The sequence below is a fragment of the Rhinopithecus roxellana genome, chromosome 5 (assembly GCF_007565055.1).
Source record: "Rhinopithecus roxellana isolate Shanxi Qingling chromosome 5, ASM756505v1, whole genome shotgun sequence".
NCBI lineage: Eukaryota > Metazoa > Chordata > Mammalia > Primates > Cercopithecidae > Rhinopithecus > Rhinopithecus roxellana.
In genome coordinates this window covers 89,071,013-89,090,371 of record NC_044553.1, presented here as the reverse complement: position 1 = coordinate 89,090,371, position 19,359 = coordinate 89,071,013, and the positions used below count along the sequence as shown (strand labels likewise).

The 19,359-nt window shown below is 38.3% G+C and overlaps 1 protein-coding gene across 14 annotated transcripts in view; it reads left to right on the top strand.

Annotated features, from left to right (window-relative positions):
* The window catches only part of SYNE2 (spectrin repeat containing nuclear envelope protein 2), a 392,481-nt gene that overhangs the window by 115,939 nt on the left and 257,183 nt on the right, over positions 1 to 19,359 (top strand). For all 14 annotated transcript variants that reach the window (XM_030929921.1, XM_030929916.1, XM_030929913.1 and 11 more), the window contains 7 exons: positions 974 to 1,075; positions 5,078 to 5,215; positions 13,981 to 14,145; positions 15,024 to 15,136; positions 15,969 to 16,131; positions 17,744 to 17,822; positions 18,075 to 18,262. In XM_030929921.1, coding sequence (XP_030785781.1) covers positions 974 to 1,075; positions 5,078 to 5,215; positions 13,981 to 14,145; positions 15,024 to 15,136; positions 15,969 to 16,131; positions 17,744 to 17,822; positions 18,075 to 18,262 — 948 coding nt within the window. The remainder of the gene's footprint in view (positions 1 to 973; positions 1,076 to 5,077; positions 5,216 to 13,980; positions 14,146 to 15,023; positions 15,137 to 15,968; positions 16,132 to 17,743; positions 17,823 to 18,074; positions 18,263 to 19,359) is intronic.

The following is a 19,359-nucleotide window of genomic DNA, read 5'->3' as shown; positions in this document are numbered from 1 at the left end:
ATAAAAATTGCTGAGCTGAAAAGAAACTCTTACTCTGCTTCTAAGATGATAAATGAGTGCTGTGAATTTAGTAAACTGTTTGAGAATATTACTTAAAAAAGTGTTTTAAACCACATGTTTGCATGCATTTTCAGACATGTTTACATGCATTTTATTTGACACATTGGGCCTATGTTTTTCCAGCTGTTAAGTTTGAGGCAATAAGCCAGATTGTTGCTGACTCTGGAAGAGAGTCTCAAGCTGAGATGCAGGCTTATAATTCAGTTCACTTATTTCTGGCCTGCTGAGGAGCTATTCTTTTCTAATTAATTTTCATATTAAAAAAATAAAATGCAAGATTCAACTGTCCATGAAATTGAGTGCAAAAGTATTAGAAAACTTTTGCTTAATAGGAAAAAACAAAGTAAATGAAGGTTAAAGAAGGGTGGAAATAAGATATAACTTCTTTGTCCTATAGCAGTAAAATTGGCTTCCAAATGTAAGCAAGTTTACCACCTAAGCAAGAATCTACGGAAAAAGTAATTATTGTTCATATCTTGACGATAGCATAGCTAAAAACCTTTGGTACTGTTATTTTTAGGCTCTCGAAAGTGTTTGAGTTATTTTTGATGTCAGTGTTTCTGCAGGGTGTGAACATCTCTTGAATTACCCCTATATTTCGATTTATTGGAAGGCAGTCTTCTGAAATGCCTGCTATAAAGAAATGATTTAGAATAATGTTCTCCAAGCCAAAATGGGGGAGGGGGTGCATTGCTTGCCCATTTCTTTAGCACATTGTCATGTTCAGATGCTAGTTACAATCTGGTTTAAAATTTAAGGTGTTATGTGAACAAGTGATATTACTCTTTGGCATAATGAATCATTGGTGTGTAATGATGGCATTATTTCACTGCTGTTTCAAGTTGTTAATTTTTTTGTTAAAAAAACCAAGTCTGTTTAAAATATAGTTTAATTGTGTGTGTGTAAAATACAGGGAAAGGTGAAAGATGCTCTGGTCTGGTTAACTCTGCAAAAGGAAAAACTACAGAAGTTGCTAAAGGATCCAGAAAATGATACCTACTTTAAAAAGTATAATGTAAGTATGATTTTAAACAGCTGTTTGTAATTTACTTTTTAAGGGATGAGCAGTAAGTATGTTTTTAGAAAACTCTTTCAGGGTTAAGTATTTTAAATATTAAATTCACTGAAGGTTTTAAGGCTGAATTCTAGCACTGTACTTGAGAAACTAAGGTGCATGTGATTCACTGGGGTAGTCCTGTTAAAATGCACATTCTGGTTTAGTAATTCTGGGGCAGGGCCTGAGTGTTTGCATTTCTAACAAGGTCTCAGATGATGTTGATTCTCCTCGTTTTTGGAGTACTTTGAGCAGCATGGTTCTGGAGCAGGGGTTGGCCCATTTTGTAAATAAAATGTTGTTGGAACAGAGCTACACCCATTTAAGCATTGCCAGTCACTACTTTCACACTATAACCCCAGAGTTGAGTAGTCGTGATAGAGACCATATGGCTCTTAAAGCCTGAGATATTTACTGTCTTGCCCCTTACAGTAAAAGTTTTCCAGTCCCTAGTTTAAAGCAGAACATGCTTTTTATTTTATTTTTATTTTAATTTTTATTTTTATTTTTATTTTTATTTTTTGAGACAGAGTTTCGCTCTTGTTGCCCAGGCTGGAATGCAGTGGCGTAATCTCGGCTCACCACAACCTCTGCCTCCCGGTTCAAGCAATTCTCCTGCTTCAGTCTCCCAAGTAGCTGGGGTTACAGGCATGCACCACCACACCCAGCTAATTTTGTATTTTTAGTAGAGACAGGGTTTCTCCATGTTGGTCAGGCTTGTCTCGAACTCCTGACCTCAGGTGATCCACCTGCCTTGGTGTCCCAAAGTGCTGGGATTATAGGCGTGAGCCACAGCACCCAGCCCCAGAACATGCTTTTTAGAATGAATACAGAGCCTCAACTGAGAGTCCTTTGAGAAATAATGACAGCTGTGATTATTACCACATATTGAACATTTCTTTTTTTTTTTTTTGGAGGCAGAATCTTGCGCTGTGGCCCAGGCTCGAGTACAGTGGTGCAATCTTGGCTCACTACAATCTTTGCCTCCTGGGTTCAAGCGATTCTCATGCTTCAGTCTCCTGAGTAGCTGGGATTACAGGCACCTGCCACCAGGCCCAGCTAATTTTTGTATTTTTAGTAGAGACGGATTTTCATTTTTTTATTTTTATTTTTATTTTTTTGAGACTGAGTCTCGCTCTGTCGCCCAGGCTGGAGTGCAGTGGCTGGATCTCAGCTCACTGCAAGCTCCGCCTCCCAGATTTACGCCATTCTCCTGCCTCAGCCTCCCGAGTAACTGGGACTACAGGCGCCCGCCACCTCGCCCGGCTAGTTTTTTGTATTTTTTAGTAGAGACGGGGTTTCACCGTGTTAGCCAGGATGGTCTCAATCTCCTGACCTCGTGATCTACCCGTCTCGGCCTCCCAAAGTGCTGGGATTACAGGCTTGAGCCACCGCGCCCGGCCTGAGACGGGTTTTCACCATGTTGGCCAGGCTGGTCTCGAACTCCTGACCTCAAGTGATCCACCTGCTTCAGCTTCCTAAAGTGCTGGGATCACAGGCGTGAGCCACCACACCTGGCCATGTTGAACATTTTCTATGTAGCAGATACCTTGCTGATTTGCATTTCACATGTTAAAATATCTTGCTGAGCTTGGTATTATTCCAGTTTTACAGATGAAGATAATAAGTGGCTTATTTAAGGTTACATGGCTACTAAAAGGGTAGAAATGGGACTTGAATGGAAGTCTAGCTTTAAAGTCCTAGTTGTTTTTGCATTGTGATGCTTCTCTGGGGTAAGTAGTTATTCACTGTACAGCCCTGAAAGAGACTTAACAGGAAACAAAGCAAAGGTTCCTCAGTCCCGTTTCTTAGAGCCCATTGTCTATGCAGTGCTGTGCTTTTCCCCAGTGCTCTGTCCTGAACAAGCTGCAGATACTGTCAGGTACCTACATAGCACTTAGCACCTCTAGGCCTCCATCTCCATGTCTGTTAAGTCAAAGAGTTGGATAAGTCCAGCCTTTCAACTGTAACATTCAGTGGGTTGTGCAACTTGCTGGCCATACTTTCCTTTTTGCTTTGGAAGCATCAGGGAAGGAAGGGATCAAACATTTTTTTCTTCCTTTGGTCCGAACTGCACAGGCTTCTTGACCTTCCCTTAGCTCTGGTCTAAGATTTTTTTCTCGACAAAGTGCTCATCTTTTACTGAAAGTGCATTGTTCTCACATATGTCTTTGATTTAATAATGTATCACAGATTCAGGTTCCCTAAATAGAAGGTTTTACGAAGTCATTAATTATCAGAATTAAAGTAAATTATCCTTTGACTTTTTCATAACATTTCATTTAAAATGCTGTCAATAATTCTGGATAATGTTTTAAATGACATTTAAAACATTTGAACAGTATGGTTCTAGAGCAGAGGTTGGCCCATTTTGTGAATAAAATGTTATTGGAACAGAGCCACACCTATTTATATATTGTCAGTTGCTAGTTTCACACTACAGCCCTGGAGCTGAGTAGTTAACTATGGCCAGTTGCAGTGGCTCATGTCTGTCATCTCAGCACTTTGGGAGGTGAGGCAGGTGAATCACTTGAGCCCAGGAGTTCAAAACCAGCCTGGACAACATAGTGAAATCCCTGTCTCTACAAAAAATACCAAAAAAAAAAAAAAAAAAAAAAAATTAACCGGACGTGGTGGTGCACTCCTGTAGTGCCAGCTGCTCGGGAGACTGAGGTGGGAGGATCACTTGAGCCCAGGAGGCAGAGGTTGCAGTGAGCCAACATCATGCCACTGAACTTCAGCCTGGGCAATAGAACCAGATCCTGTCTCCAAAAAAAGAAAAAAAAAAAAAAAACCCATGTAATTGATAACTCTTTTTTTTTTTTTCTGAGACAGGATATCTCTCTGTCTCCCAGGCTGTGGTGCAGTGGCCCGATCACTGCAACCTCTGCCTCCTGAGCTGAAGCCATCCTCCCATTTCAGCCTCTTGAGTAGCTGGGACTACAGGTGTATGCCACCATATCTAGCTAATTTTTTGTATTTTTGGTCAATACGGAGTTTTGCCATGTTGCCCAGGCTAGTTTTGAACTCCTGGGCTCAAGTGGTGCACCTGCCTCAGCCTCCCAAATTGCTAGGATTACAGTTGTGAGCCACAGTGCCTGGCCAATTGATAACTCTTTTTTTTTTTTTTTTTTTTTTGAGACAGAGTCTCTGTCACCAGGCTGGAGTGCAGTGGCACGATCTCGGCTCACTGCAACCTCTGCCTCCCAAGTTCAAGTGATTCTCCTGCCTCTGCCTCCCGAGTAGCTGGGACTATAGGCATGCGCCACCACGCCCACCTAATTTTTGTATTTTTAGTAGAGATGGGGTTTCACTGTGTTGGCCAGGATGGTCTCAATCTCTTGACCTTGTGATCCACCCACCTCGGCCTCCCAAAGTGCTGGGATTACAGGCGTGAGCCACTGCACCCAGCCTGATAACTCTTAAATACCCATATTTCACACAAATATGAACCAAGAAAAAGCTTTACTTATTAAGTATTTGAAGGCAACGTGTTTTTCAAATTTTATATAAAATTAATTGGGAAGAATAAGCCAAATCTCAGTTATTCATGAACACTTTGAAAATTGCTTATAATATGACTACTGCTATCATATAATTTTCACATTCATTCATTCTTATTTTGTTGTGAGCGCATACTTGGGGAGAACAAACAAACTCATATTTTCCATGTGGCATCATGATCTGCCCTGTAACCCAGTGACCTTGCTGCTCCATTCCAGTAGAAATCCAACAATACCGACACAAAGCACAGAGTGAGACGTATGACATCATGCTGGTGTCCAGTTATCACAGTGCACTGAAGAAGGAAATCAGAGCAGAGAGAGGATACTAGATTCAGAGGATTTTACCTTTAAGTAAAAACTTAAATATATCCTATACCTATAGACCTCAAAATAACAGATTATATGATATAAATGGAATTAAACATTTTCAGTCTTTAAAATACTCTTCTAATTGTAGAGCCTGCTGTCCTTTACGGAGTCATTCAATGAAGAAAAAAAGTCCTTTTTGGATGTTCTGTCAATGAAACGGGATCCGGATGAGCTGGACAAGAATCATTTACAGTTGAGAGAAGCCTGGGATGGCCTCAATCACCAGGTGACTGTTTATGTTGATTAGAAGAACATTTTCAGGCCAGAATCAGTGGCTAACACCTGTAATCCCAGAACTTTGGGAGACCAAGGGTGAGTGGATCACTTGAGGTCAGGAGTTTGATACCAGCCTGGCCAACATGGCAAAACCCTGCCTCTACTAAAAATACAGAAATTAACAGGGTGTGTTGGTGGGCACCTGTAATCCCAGATACTTGGGAGGCTGAGGCATAAAATCGCTTGAACCCAGAAGGTGGAGGTTGCAGTGAACTGGGATCACACCACTGCACTCCAGTCTGGGCGACAGAATGAGACTACGTCTCAAAAAAAAAAAAAAAGAAAAAGAGCATTTTCAAAGGGCAGCTTTGTTTTTTTGGATGAGGGTTTTACTTTAAACTTCCATGAGAAATTCTGTAAAAGACAGGATAGATGCTTCATCAGAAAATGGGATAGTGTTTTTGTATTTTCTCCATGGCATCATTTGGGTAGTGATCATCTTTTAAGTAGGAATTTTTTGCATTCCGCTTAGAGAAAACGCAAGCTTATCCAAGCTTGATATATTTGCTATCAATTCTTGGTTTGCTACGGTAGATTATCTATATTTTGATTGACCTGTGGCTTCTTCTCTACTATCATGTATCAATATCAGTAGATGCTTGAAAGAAGTAGGAACAAATCCACAGAGAGTGTGTAAGGATGAATTTGAGCATGTGTGTCTGAATATATCTGTATAATTTCAATCCATTTCAATTTATTGAGACATGGTTTATGGCCCAGCATATGATACATAACTTTGTGCACTTGAACACATATTCTGCAGTCATTGGGTATAATATTCTATAAATGTTAAATTTTTTAAAAATTCAATTTAATTTTTAATTTTTATTGGTACATAGTAGGTGCATATATTTATGGGGTACATGAGATATTTTGATACAGGCATGCAATGTGAAATAAGCACATCTTGGAGAATGGGATCTTCATTCCCTCAATCATTTATCCTTTGAGGTACAAACAATCCAGTTACACTCTTCAAGTTATTTTAAAATGTACAATTAAGTTATTATTGACTGTAGTCACCCTGTTGCGCTATCAAGTAGTAGGTCTTATTTGTTCTTTCTGACTATTTTTTTGTGCCCATTAACCATCTCCATTTCCCCCTACTCCCTAGCTGCCCTTCCCAGCCTCTGGTAATCATCCTTCTACTCTCTATCTCCATGAGTTAAACTGTTTTGAGTTTTAGATCCCACAAATAAGTAAGAACATGTGATATTTGTCTTTCTGTGCCTAGCTTATTTCACTTAACATAATGACTTCCATTTCCCTCCACGTTGTTGCAAATGACAGAATCTCATTCTTTTTTTTTTTTTTTGAGATGGAGTCTTGCTCTGTCACCCAGGCTAGAGTGCAATGGTGTGATCTCGGCTTACTGCAAATCTGCCTCCTGAGTTCAAGAAATTCTCCTGCCTCAGCCCCAGAGTAGCTGGGATTACAGGTGCATGCTGCCATGCCCGGCTAATTTTTTTCTTTTATTTTTTTTGAGACAGAGTCTCGCTCTGTCGCCATGCTGGAGTACAGGGGCGTGATCTCGGCTCACTGCAAGTCTCGCCTCCCGGATTCAAGTGATTCTCTGCCTCAGCCTGTAGCTGGGACTACAGGCACCCGCCACCACTCCCGGCTAATTTTTTGTATTTTTGGTAGAGACAGGGTTTCACTGTGTTAACGGTGATGGTGTCAATCTCCTGACCTCGCGATCCGCCCTCCTTTGCCTCCCAAAGTGCTAGGATTACAGGCGTGAGCCACTGCGCCCAACCCTCGTTTTTTTTGGCTGAATAGTATTCCGTTGTGTATATGTACCACATTTTCTTTATCCATTCATCTGTTGATGGGCACTTATGTTGCTTCCAAATTCATATTAATTGTATTAATTAATATTAATTAATTAATAAAATTATTTTATTAATTTTATATTAATATTAATTAATATAAGGTGGTTGATAATTTTGTTCAGATTATCTGTGTCTTGACGGATGTTTTGTCCAATTCTATTATATATTGCTGAGAGAAGAGTATTAAAATCTGTGGGAATCTGTCTTCAGTGCTGTCAAATTTTGCTTCATGTATTTTAAAACATTGTCTTTGTGTGTATGTGCTTATGATTACTTTGTCTTCCTGAAGACTTCTACCATTATGAAATATTCCTGCTTATCTTTAATAATACTGTTTTTCTTGACATCTATTAATATTATACTTAATCTTATACCAGTATAGTCATTCCAGTCTTCTGTGCTGACTGTATAGTACATCTTTTTCCTTCATTTACTTTTCATCTATTTGGAGTCTTTATATTCGAAGTGTATCTCTTATAAATGACACATAGTTGTATCTTGCTTTCTTACCTACTGTGCCAGTCCCTGTCTTTTTTTTTTGAGATCGAATCTCACTCTGTTTTCCAGGCTAGAATGCACCAGCACAATCATGGCTTACTGCAGCCTCAGCCTCCCGAGCCATCCTCCTGCCTCAGCCTCCCAAGTAGCTGGGACTACTGGTGTGTGCCATCATGCCTGGCAAAGTTTTAAATTTTTTTTAGAGATGGAGTTTTGCCATGTTACCCATACTGGTCATGAACTCCTGGCTTCAAGCAATGCTCCTGAATTAGAGCTTTTGGCCTCCCAAAGTGTTGAGATTACAGGCATGAACCACCGTGCCTAGCCTATCCCCTCTCTTTTAATTGTAGTGCTTAGTCCACTTAATAGTTAATTGTTGATATAGTTCAATTTAGGTATATCATTTAACTCTTTGTTTTGTTTATTCTCTCTGCTTTTTCTATCTCTGTTTCTTCCTTTCTTTTTTTTTTTTTTTTTTTTTTTTTTTTTTTGAGAAGGAGTCTCTCCGTGTCTCCTGGGCTGGAGTGCAGTGGCGTGATCGTGGCTCACTAAACTCTGCCTCGGGGTTCAAGCGATTCTCCTGCCTCGGCCTCCTGAGTAGTTGGGATTATAGGTGCCCACCACCATGACTGGCTAATTTTTGTATTTTTAGTAGAGATGGGGTTTCACCATGTTGGCCAGGCTGGTCTCGAACTCCTGACCTCAAGTGATCTGCCCACCTTGACCTCCCAAAGTGCTGGGATTACAGATGTGAGCCACTGTGCCCGGCCCCCGTTTCTTCCTTTGTTGCCTGGTTTTGGATCATGCATTTTTTAAGAATTTCATTTTAATTTGTCTATTGACTTGACTCTACTTCTTCCTATCATGTTTTTAGTGGTTGCTCTAGGGATTATAATATACATTACAAAATTTTTACAGTCTACTTAGAGTTTTGCAATTTGTTGTTGTTGTTGTTGTTGTTGTTGTTGTTTTGAGACAGGGTCTTGCTTTGTTGCCCAGGCTGGAGTGCAGTGGCTTGATCACAGCTAACTGCAACCTCTGCTTCCCGGGCTCAGTCAATCCTCAGCTTTCTGAGTAGCTGGGACTACAGGCATGCATCACCATGCACACTTAATTTCTTTTGTATTTTTTTGCAGAGAAGGGGTTTCACTATGTTGCCCAGGCTGGTCTTGAACTCCTAGGCTCAAGGGATCCACTTAACTTGGCCTACCATAGTGCTGGGATTATAGGTGTGAGCCACCACACCCAGCCTTAGAGTTGTACAACATCTAAGTTATTGTACAACTTTTTGTAACATGTAGAAATCCTGCAATCAAATTGATTCATCTCCCATTATTTATGCTATAGTTGTTTTGTGTATAAATATATGTGACACATGTAACATATGTCTTAAAATCCCCAGGGCCATGTTATAATTTTTTTTTCTCTAAACAACCATATATTTTAAGGAAATTAAATGAAAAAATTAATCTTTTATGTTTATCTAGGTATTTCCCATGTTCTTAATTTCTTTCTAGAGATTTGAGTTTCCATTGAGCTCAGTTCCCTTCAGCCTGAAAACTTCCTTTCACTTATTTTACAATACAGGACTGTGAGTGACAAATTCACCTAGTTTTCTTTGATCTCTAAATATGTCTTTGTTTTGCCTTCATTAAAAAAATAACTTTATTGAGGTATAATTTATGTAACATCTCATTTATAAATGGATAACGAAATGATTTTTAATACATTTACAGAGTTACGACAGGAACTGTGTGGTCCACAAAGTCAAAGATACTCTGGCTCTTCACAGGGAAAGTTTGCTGACCCTTTGCTTGGCTGTCAGGAGTAGGCAGCCTGTTTTCAGAATACATTTTCCACACCGTTTACTAAGTATTAAACAGCAGTCTAGTGGCTTAAAAGAGCCACTCTTTTAGACAACCTAATTTTGAAGAACTTGCAGCTCCTAGAATCTTCCCATCAGTAGTGGTGCTTATTGCATTGTCAGTTTCTATTCTGATTACCGCTTTGAAACGGACTCTTGTGAAGGATAAGACCTGTCCGTGACAAGTCCTCAACAAAGTGGAAGGCAGTGAAGAAGATATTGTCTGTATAGTTCAGGCTGTTCTAGACCACAGAGACCTGGCCTGATTTTGTTAAATACGGAAACATTGCCCAAATAATGAGAAAAACCACAAAAAGAACTATTTTGCAAGATTAAGTGCTGTAAATTGGTAATAGCTTGAAAATCCATTCCTCAGTCAGGTAAACTGCAGCTCAGTTTCTTGATGTGGCAAAATGAGACATTGCTAATTTTAAAGCCATTGAGGGCATAAAAGTTGAAACCACGTATGCAGTTTCTGGTTCAATAGTTTGAGAACAGATTTCTCAGAGCATCATAGTAAATGGTTTCATATTGAGCCTACTGTAGAAAATAGCAACATTATGTTATTTTGACCTGTTAAGATCTTATGTAAATTTTCAGCCAAATTGAAAAGTAATTACTGCAGAAAGGAAGTGTTAAGTGAGAAAGGAGAGGAGCGAAAGGTAAACATTGCCTTCTGTTCTTCCTCTTCTGCCTGCTGTATAAATATTGAGTGTAGCCCTGAGTCGGAAAAAACAGGTTTGGTTTAATTCAAAATATATGCAGCTGTCTTTTGGTTGTGCAAAGAATAATAGTTGAACTAGAGGTATTCCTCGTAGCCTTTCGTTAACTCAATTATATTTCAAATTTCTGTTTTATTTTTTGGCAGATGTACAAGTAGTTAGACACACTAAAAGTATATGCTAACTTGTTTATTTGAAATGGCTGGGCACGGTGGCTCACACCTGTAATCCCAGCACTTCGGGAGGCCGAGGCGGGCAGATCACTTGACGTCAGAAGTTCAAGACCAGCCCTGGCCAACATGGCAAATCCCTGTCTCTACTAAAAATACAAAAATTAGCCAGGCATTGTGGCACATATCTGTAATCTCAGCTACTCAGGATGCTGAGGCAGGAGAATTGCTTGCACCTAGGAGGTAGAGGTGTCAGAGGTATATACAGCCTGCGAGACAGGGTGAGACTCCATCTCAAAACAAAAAGGAAAAAAAATTACAATAATGAAATAACTTTTTTTCATTTTTCTTTCATCTGGAGACATAATGGCAAATAGTTAATGATTTAAGATTGTAGAATTGGCCAAGTGCAGTGGCTTATGCCTGTAATCCCAGCACTTTGGGAGGCCAAGATGGGCAGATCACCTGAGGTCAGGAGTTTGAGACCAGGCTGGTCAACGTGGTGAAACCCCGTCTCTACTAAAAACACAAAAATTGGCCAGGTGTGGTGGTGTGTGCCTGTAATCCCAGCTACTTGAGAGACTGAGGCAGGAGAATTGCTTGAACCTGGGAGGTGGAGGTTGCAGTGAGCCAAGATTGCACCACTGCACTCCAGTCTGGGTAACAGACTGAGACTCCATCTCAAAAAAAAAAAAAAAAAAAAAAAGGTTATAGAATTATCTTTGCCATATGTCTTTTGAGAAAATTAAACTTGCAAGACGCAAAACAAAATGGAAAAGCTGTAATATCTAATGCTTTCATTTTATGAACAGTTCCATTTGACTGCCTTAAAGGAACCTAGCTTTGTCCTCATTTTGTATACCTGGGTACTTGGTTAAATATCTTTTAGATATTTGCTTTAGCATATGATGGGTACCCCATAAATGTTTTTGAATGAATTAATGTTGAAGTGATCTATCTGATATACAAATTTTTGCCTGTTTAAAAAACAGTATAGCTCAACTGGGCTTGGTGGATCATGCCTGCAATCCCAGCAGTTTGGGAGGCCAAGGCAGGAGGATTGCTTGAGGCCAGGAGTTCAAGACCAGCCCGGGCAACATAGTGAGACCTTGTCTCTACAATAAAATAATTATTTAAAAAAACCCTCAAAGAATAAAAACAGTGCATTTAGTAGAATTAGACTGGGTAACAGAAAGATAAAATACAGACTTAAGACCAGAACTTTTTATTAGAGAAAGTTGAGTGAAACAAATTTTAATTTGTGATTGATCTTCATAGGAGTATGAAATAAGTTAAAAGAGGCTTATTTGGCTCATGTTTCTGCTTCTGTACAAGAAGCGTGGCACCAGCATCTGCTTCTGGTGAGGGCCTCAGGCTACTTCTATTCATAGTGGAAGGCAAAGGGGAGCTTGTGTATAGAAATCACATGGCAAGAGTTGAAGCGAGAGCAAGAGAGGCAGAGAGAGAGAGGAGGTGGCAGACTCTTTTCAACAACCAGCCATTTGTGGGAACTCGGCTCCTGTTAGGCCCAGCCCCAATACTGGGTATCAAACTTAAACATGAGATTCAGAGGAGATAAACATTCGAACTGTATAACAGTAAGTTTGTGTAAAAAGTCACATTCTTTTTTTTGAGATGGAGTCTCGCTCTGTTGCCCAGGCTTGAGTGCACTGGTGTGATCTCGGGTCACTGTAGCCTCCACCTCCTGGGTTCAAGTGATTCTCCTACTTCAGCCTCCCAGGTGGCTGGGACTACAGACATGATCCACCATGTCTCTCTCTCTCTCTCTCTCTCTCTCTCTCTCTCTCTCTCTCCTCTATATATATGTCTCTTGAGACAGAGTCTCACTCTGTTGTCTAGGCTGGAGTGCAGTGGTGCGATCTTGGCTCACTGCAACCTTCGCCTGCCTGACTCTGTGACATCACTTATCACACTTTCCTGTAACCATGTTCTTGGCTGCTTCTTTGGATAGGTGGTTCAGGCAAGAGCTGTGGCTTTTATTTATCTGGTTTACACTCTGACATAGGGGGTTATATTAAATTGCTCTTCTAGGCAGGACTCTGCTCTTGTTTTTATTCATTTGCTTAATTGTGTGTTGATTTCCTTTTATAGTCATACCTTCTTTCCATTCTCCTTGAGCCACAATTTTGATATCTTTAATATGTTTTATGTTTTTGCATAATATAGATTGAATTTATGTGTATTTTTGTTTTGTTTTGTTTTGTTTTTGAGACAGGGTCTTACTCTGTCATCCAGGCTGGAGTGCAGTGGCATGATCATGGCTCACTGTAGCCTTGACCTCCTGGGCTCAAGTGATCCTCCCACCTCAGTCTCTTGAGTAGCTGAGACTATAGGTCACACAACAGGTGTGCACCACCAATCCTGGCTAATTTTTGTATTTTTAGTAGAGATGGGGTTTTTACCATGTTGCCCAAGCTGGTCTTGAACTCCTGTGCTCAACCAATCCTCCTGCCTTGGCCTCTTGAAGTGCTGGGTTTATAGGTGTGAGCTACTGTACCCTACCTGTACATGTATTTTTAAGTTGTGTACCCTTGAGGTTATATGTTGTTTCTTTTTATTTTTGAGCATACTGTATTTTAAGGTGCTTCTATGTTGGCGTTTGTGCATCTAATTTTCTCCTAACTGCTACATAGCATTAAATGATGGGTAACCATCACATGGTCCTTTGTCCACGCCGGAAGCTTTCTGTATCTTTATCTCCAGCTCTTAGCACAACAGCTTGTTCATAAATGTTTGGCCAGTGAGTGAATGAACGGATGTGTGAGTGAGTTTTGACAGTGCTTGCCGAGGGGACATCCCAGTAGCAGGGGCAGCGAGAGCGAAGACACAGCAAGTATTTGGAGAAGCAAGCAGTCAGAGTGTGTGTTTCTCACCTGCTTGTGCATGCAGGGAGTGGTGCGAGGCTGAGGAAGGAGGAGATGTACCTGGATTTGGGAATGGGTGGTGCTTTTCGTGAAGGACAGATGTTCGGGAGATATGGTAGAGATATGTCACGTGGATATACAGTTAGGGTTAGAGAGGGGAGAAGTTATAAATCTGTATTGAAGGTGTAGTTGTAGTGTCAGAGCACACAAGGACACACAGCATTTCAAATGATGGTCATTCAGTAGGATAGTCTATCCTTGCTTAGAGGTGTGCTTTTATTCTTTTGAACTTCTGGCATATCTTATTGTGGATTTATCAAAACGTTTGTTTTTTCTTATGCCTTCTTTTCCTGCAACTTTTGAACAAATTGTATTCCTGGTCAGGAAGTAGCTAAGTGATATTTAGAACTAAGAAATTTACCCATTGATGAAGATTTCCATGATAATGGATCACATTTATCAGTCTTGGCTTCCAGAGAAACTTCAAAGAGTCAAACATACTGTATGTGAAGAAATAAACTAGAAAAGTTCTACTGAAGAATTTCTTCTTCTTCTTCTTCTTCTTCTTCTTCTTCTTCTTCTTCTTCTTCTTCTTCTTCTTCTTCTTCTTCTTCTTCTTCTCCTTCTCCTTCTCCTTCTCCTTCTCCTTCTCCTCCTCCTCCTCCTCCTCCTCCTCCTCCTCCTCCTCCTCTTCCTCCTCCTCCTTCTTCTTCTTCTTTCTTTTCTTTTTTTTTTTTTTTTCAGATTAATGCATGGAAAATAAAGCTAAATTATGCCTTGCCCCCACCCCTCCATCAAGCTGAAGCTTGGCTCCAGGAGGTAGAAGAGCTTATGGATGAAGATTTGTCAGCCTCCCAGGATCACTCTCAAGCCATGACTCTGATACAAGAGAAAATGACTTTATTCAAGGTTGGAAAATTAAAAAAAGAGATGTAGAAAAATATTTTGTTAGGGATTGTTCTTGAGTAAGACTTTGTCCTAAAAAGAAGAGAAGGAGAGTAGTGGATATTTGAGGATGGTTTACAATTATTCCTCTGGGGATTTTTGGGACCTAGAACATAACTTTACATTCATGACCATTGTACTAGTTTAAGATTGAAACAATAAGGATAGAATCTAAATAAGGATAGAGTTCTAAAGCAACTATAAATAAAGTCTGACCAAAAAAAAGGTCAAGGGGTGGGAGGGTGAAGAAGGGGGAGCCTGATTTAAAATTTGAGAGACTTGGGTTCTCATTAAAATGGCATGAAAAAAATTATGTGAGATTTATGGTATTTGAGCCTACAAAGGAATGTAATATACACCAATAAATAAAAGATTGTAATAATGGTTTTACTAAAGAAACTATGGTCTGCCTGCCTGTAAAATGTTCAGATTTAAAACATTTATGATGAAAATGTTTGTTCACAAAATCTTAGTTAAAGGGGGTAGTTTCAGCCTAGGCAATATAGCAAGACCCCACCTCTATAGAAAATTTTTTAAAAAACGAAACTAGCTGGGTATTGTACTGTGTGCCTGTAGACCCAGCTACTTGAGAAGCTGAGGTGAAAGGATCCCTTGAATCCAGGAATTCCAGGCTGCGGTGAGCTATGATCATGCCACTGCACTCCAGCCTGGGTGACAGAGCGAGACCCTGTGTCTTAAAACAATGAAAAAAAGTGGGTTGTGGGGAGGGCTTTATGAAAATTTTTTTGAAAAAAGATGTAATGCAAGTGAGATTGACAAACCCTTAATTATACAGTGTTTGACAATAAATATGATTTATGTCATGCTGAATTTCTTTTCAGAGCCTGATGGATAGATTTGCGCATCATTCGAACATTCTCCTTACCTTTGAAAATAGAGATGAAAATCATTTGCCATTGGTACCACCTAACAAATTGGAGGAAATGAAAAGACGGTGTGTAACACTACCATTTCACAACTGCTGGTACTATTCACCTTTGAGTAACCACTGGTACTACAGGGACCACAAAATACAGATTTTTAGATAATTTTTACCAAGTATTCTCCTTTAAATCTTGATAACAGTATCTTCACATTTTATATAGTGGTAACGTTACAGATATTATGCCAACATACCTCCTTTTTTATTGAATGTTAGAATATGGTGATGGAAAACATTCAGAAACTGAGCTCTGTATCTTGGTTTTGGATAAGTCACTCTCTTTTTGAGCATGTTTCCACCTTCGTAAATTTAGGTTAATGATAATTGCCCTGTTCAGGTCTCACCAGGAAACTGAATCAAATGGGACGAGGGATATGAAAGCACTTTATAAACTGTAAAATACTATAAATATTGAGATTATTTAATTGATTATCTTTTCTCATTACTCAAAAGCAACTTATTAGAATAGTGAGAGGGTGTAAGCCTTTATAATGAAAACTTTTCATATATAAACTTAGATTATAGTTTCATTAAGTTATATGGAAGTTTTCAGATTTAGTAAAATATTTCATAGATCAACGTTTTATTACAGGATTTGTCAATCGGGGAATAGTTTATTCAGAAAATGTTGTGTTTGATGTTTTTACCTTAGAAATAGTTGTTTTATATCTAGTCACAGTATTTGTTTTACAGTGTTTAAAAAAGAAAAAGACAATGATACATCTGAGTTCCATGTGCTTAAAAGAAAGAGTTAAAGCCTCAGTATTTTTTAAAATGCTGAACAGATTTCTCACATTTGGTCAATAATATTAAGTTAAATTCCAAAACCTGCACTGTTTTCCAGAATCAACAACATTTTGGAGAAAAAATTTATTCTACATCTAGAATTTCATTACTACACGTGCTTAGTTCTTGGTTTGGTAGATGAAGTGAAATCAAAATTGGATATTTGGAACATTAAATATGGGAGCAGAGAATCTGTGGAATTATTGCTGGAAGACTGGCATGTAAGCTTTTTAATTTTGTGTCTTAGGCAACTCTTCTCCATCTCTGGGTGCTGTGTTTACATTTTTCCTTGGCACGATTTCCCATTAACTCTTCGGGTTTTGAGATGGGTTTTCTTGGTAGATTTCATTAGCTTAAATATTGCCTGGAGAAGAGAATTACAGGGAGTCAAACAGCAGCATACGAAAGAGTAAAAAAATAGAAAATATCACTACTTACTACCCAAGGGAGATGAAGAGTTAACCAGGTCTATTAACATAATCTGAAGGATTTCCATGCTTTTTTTTCGTTAAAAATTCCTTCTTTCACTTACTTGAAATGTTAATTTTGGTTTCCTTTTCAGATTCATAGTTTCATGCAGTAATTACATTTTTCTTATAACGTTTTGATCTTAACTTACTAAATTTTACTGGCCAGGATAAACAATACATTTTTTCTTTTGTCTTGAGGCTTTCTTTTTGGCCTTAGCTCTTCTAATTTATAGGAAAAATGTTTGAAGTGACTTAAATATAAGTGTGTCACATCTAAGTTAAAACTACAGCATCACAGAAATGTCAATTCTACATTTAGGCCTTGTCCTTCTTTTTGTTTCCCTCCTTTTAGAGATGAGGTGGGGCTGGGCGCGGTAGCATACACCTGTAATCCCAACAAGTTGAGAGGCCAAGGCAGGCAGATCACCTGAGGTCAGGAGTTCGAGACCAGCCTGGCCAACATGGCGAAACCTGTCTCTACTAAAAATACAAAAATTAGCCAGGCGTGGTTGTAGGCACCTGTAATACCAGCTGCTTGGGAGGCTGAGGCAGGAGAATCACTTGAACCCTGGGAGGTAGAGGTGGCAGTGAGCTGAGATTGTGCTTTGTCTCAAAAAGAAAAAAAAAAAAAAAGAAATGAAGGGGGAAAGGAAAACCTAAGATTGTAAATTTTGTTGTAAAAATTTTTTAAATGATAAAGAGAAATTTACTTCCAATTTATGACTTAAACACTCTAAGTTTCCAAACAGGAAGCATCATTCTAAACTGGGCTAGATTTTGAGTATTTCTATTTCTTTTTCCTTGCTTGAATTTTCATTTTTCTATTTAAATATTCATACTATTGGCACACATAAATATAAAGTAAATATGAATTTTGGATTAGCTTAGTATTTTTCCGTAACAGAATTTGGTTAACGGTAGTTTCCGAAATGTTTCTGTGTGATGGATATCTTTTTGTAACATACTCTAATATATCTTTAAAAAGTACTCAATATTAATAAAGCATGTGAAATAAGAGCAACTGACACAATTATGTAATATTAATAAAATGTGCAAAGTAGGAGATGCTGAAATTACTATAAATACTTAACTTGCCTTTTTCCACAAGAGGAACACCATTGTAATACCATGTCACCACATTAAGATCAATTTTATCAGGTGTCAGACCTATTTAATGTTCACACCCAGCTTATGTCTCCCAGATTTTCACCATCTTTCTTCATCTTTTCCTACCAAATATGTAGTATTAAAGCCCTAAAGAAATTTTAGGTAACTGTGTCCTTCATTGAATGGCTGTATCTCTCTATCTGGATTTCTTGGCACAATTTTAAAAGTAAAAACTGTCTTTTTGTTTTCTTCCCAGAAATTTATTGAAGAAAAAGAATTGCTAGCTCGACTTGATACTTCTTTTCAAAAATGTGGAGAAATTTATAAGAATTTGGGTAAAGTAGTTCAGTTACTTTTTGAGGAATGACTATCACTTAACAATGATGTTTTATCTGTTGTGCTTTCTATATAATGTTTTAGAAATTAGTTTTATGTGCATGTTTTCCTGGGAAAATTCTTGCTTTCACTTTTAATATTGTCAGAGTACATATTATTTTGCCACTGTCAATTAGTATACAAATACTTTAAAATAGTATTAATAAAAAATTGTTTTCTAAGATTGCTTTTTTGTTTTGTTGATATTGTAGCTGGAGAATGTCAGAATATTAGTAAACAGTATATGATGGTGAAATCTGATGTTTGTATGTATAGAAAAAAAATATATAATGTGAAGTCCACTCTACAAAAAGTGCTGGCATGTTGGGCTACTTATGTGGAAAACCTTCGCTTACTAAGGGCTTGCTTTGAGGAGATAAAGAAGGAAGAAATTAAAGAGGTATTTGCAGTCTAATAGCATCTGCTCAATTTTATTTTTTAATTGTTTTATTTTGTGACCCTCATTTTCAATCCAAAGATGAGAAAACAGAGAAGAGTACACCAGTGTTTTGGAAAATTCTTCAAGGTCTTGGAAAAAATTTAGTTTCTTCCCGATATAATTGCCAAGAGGCAGTTTCTCTACTGGTTTATAGGTTTTATACATGGTCACGCACACACATACACTCCCCTCCTTCCCACACACAGAGGTTTCTTAAGGTATAACTTACATATGGAGTAATAGCTTTTGGGAGATGTTTTGCTAAGCTCTTTGGAGAGGAAATGAGACTTAATATACTGGGTAGCTTATAGACACAGTTAAAATAAACTACTGTTTAGAAAATTTTATTTTTCCATTTGGTTGAAACCTTTCAGCTCTAAAATCTTCCTGAGTTTCTAGAGGAGGAAAATCAAGATAACTTACGTGTAGGGGTGTGGAAGAACTGTCAATGTAATTCATTATTGTTTTCATGTGTTATTCATGTAATAATCTGTTCTATGATTATTTGAGGTGGTTTTTCTTTCTTTCATTTGTTTTTTTCTGTTGCAGATGGCTATAGATAACCTTTCAGGTTAAACATTTCCAAAATAGAAACTAAAATTAATAGAAAATAGATTATTTGTGTTAAAGTAAAATTTGTGATAACTGTAAGAGTGCAAAAAAGAGCATTTTAGGGGTTGAGTCATCACTTCTGTCACCTGTATTAGTACTAGAATTTCAAATCTTTGTCTTCCAACAGTCCTTCTGTCTTTTAAAGATTGTCTATAAAAATGTACATAACAGAAAAATAACACTCTAAGGTTGTAATACCCAAACTGCTAAGAAACCCTGAGCTACCAGAGAGAACTAAGAGAACTTACCGAACACTCTAAAATTTGAAGGAGACACAACAACATCCATCTGTTGGATACCATGCTGCTACTAAGTTGTTGAACCTGACTACTGAAAATGGGAACTGTTAGATAATATTTCTGGCCTAGGGACTCTCTGAAAAAATTAATGAGACAATTAAGGCTGCATGAACTAAACAAGTTTGGAAACCTCTGCTTTAATTTAAG